This window comes from Corvus brachyrhynchos, unplaced genomic scaffold, assembly GCF_000691975.1.
Source record: "Corvus brachyrhynchos isolate BGI_N302 unplaced genomic scaffold, ASM69197v1 scaffold65, whole genome shotgun sequence".
In the NCBI taxonomy this organism is placed as follows: Eukaryota; Metazoa; Chordata; class Aves; order Passeriformes; family Corvidae; genus Corvus; species Corvus brachyrhynchos.
In genome coordinates, this window is record NW_008238365.1 from 3,477,625 (window position 1) to 3,477,992 (window position 368).

The following is a 368-nucleotide window of genomic DNA, read 5'->3' on the forward strand; positions in this document are numbered from 1 at the left end:
GTTTCCTCGTCCCCGTCCCCGTCCCGGCCCCGTCTCCATCTCATCTCCATCTCCATCTCCCATCTCCATCATCTCCATCTCCATCTCCACCTCCGTTCCCGCCCCCGTCCCCGTCCCCGTCCCCGTCCCGATCCCGTCTCCATCTCCATCTCCATCTCCATCTCCGTCCCCGTCCCCGTCTCGGTTTCGTCCCCTACCTGTCCCCGTCCTCGTCCCGGTCCCGATACTCGTTCTGTCCCCGTCCCGGTTCCGGTCCCGTCCCAATCCCTATATCCCTGTCTCGGTCTCGTCCCGGTCCCGTTCCCGTCCCCGATCGCGTCCCCATCCCCATCCCCGGGCTCCCGCAGAGGCGCCCGGGTTGTTCTCAG

General features: G+C 66.8%; 1 protein-coding gene across 1 annotated transcript in view; it reads right to left on the reverse strand.

Moving 5' to 3' along the window:
• MRPS15 (mitochondrial ribosomal protein S15) overlaps positions 1 to 331 on the reverse strand; it is a 6,805-nt gene extending 6,474 nt beyond the window's left edge. The window contains exons 1-2 of the mRNA XM_017736119.1: positions 318 to 331; positions 198 to 232 (exon numbers count right to left, since the gene is read on the reverse strand). Coding sequence (XP_017591608.1) covers positions 198 to 232; positions 318 to 331 — 49 coding nt within the window. The remainder of the gene's footprint in view (positions 1 to 197; positions 233 to 317) is intronic.
• Positions 332 to 368: the final 37 nt, after the last annotated feature.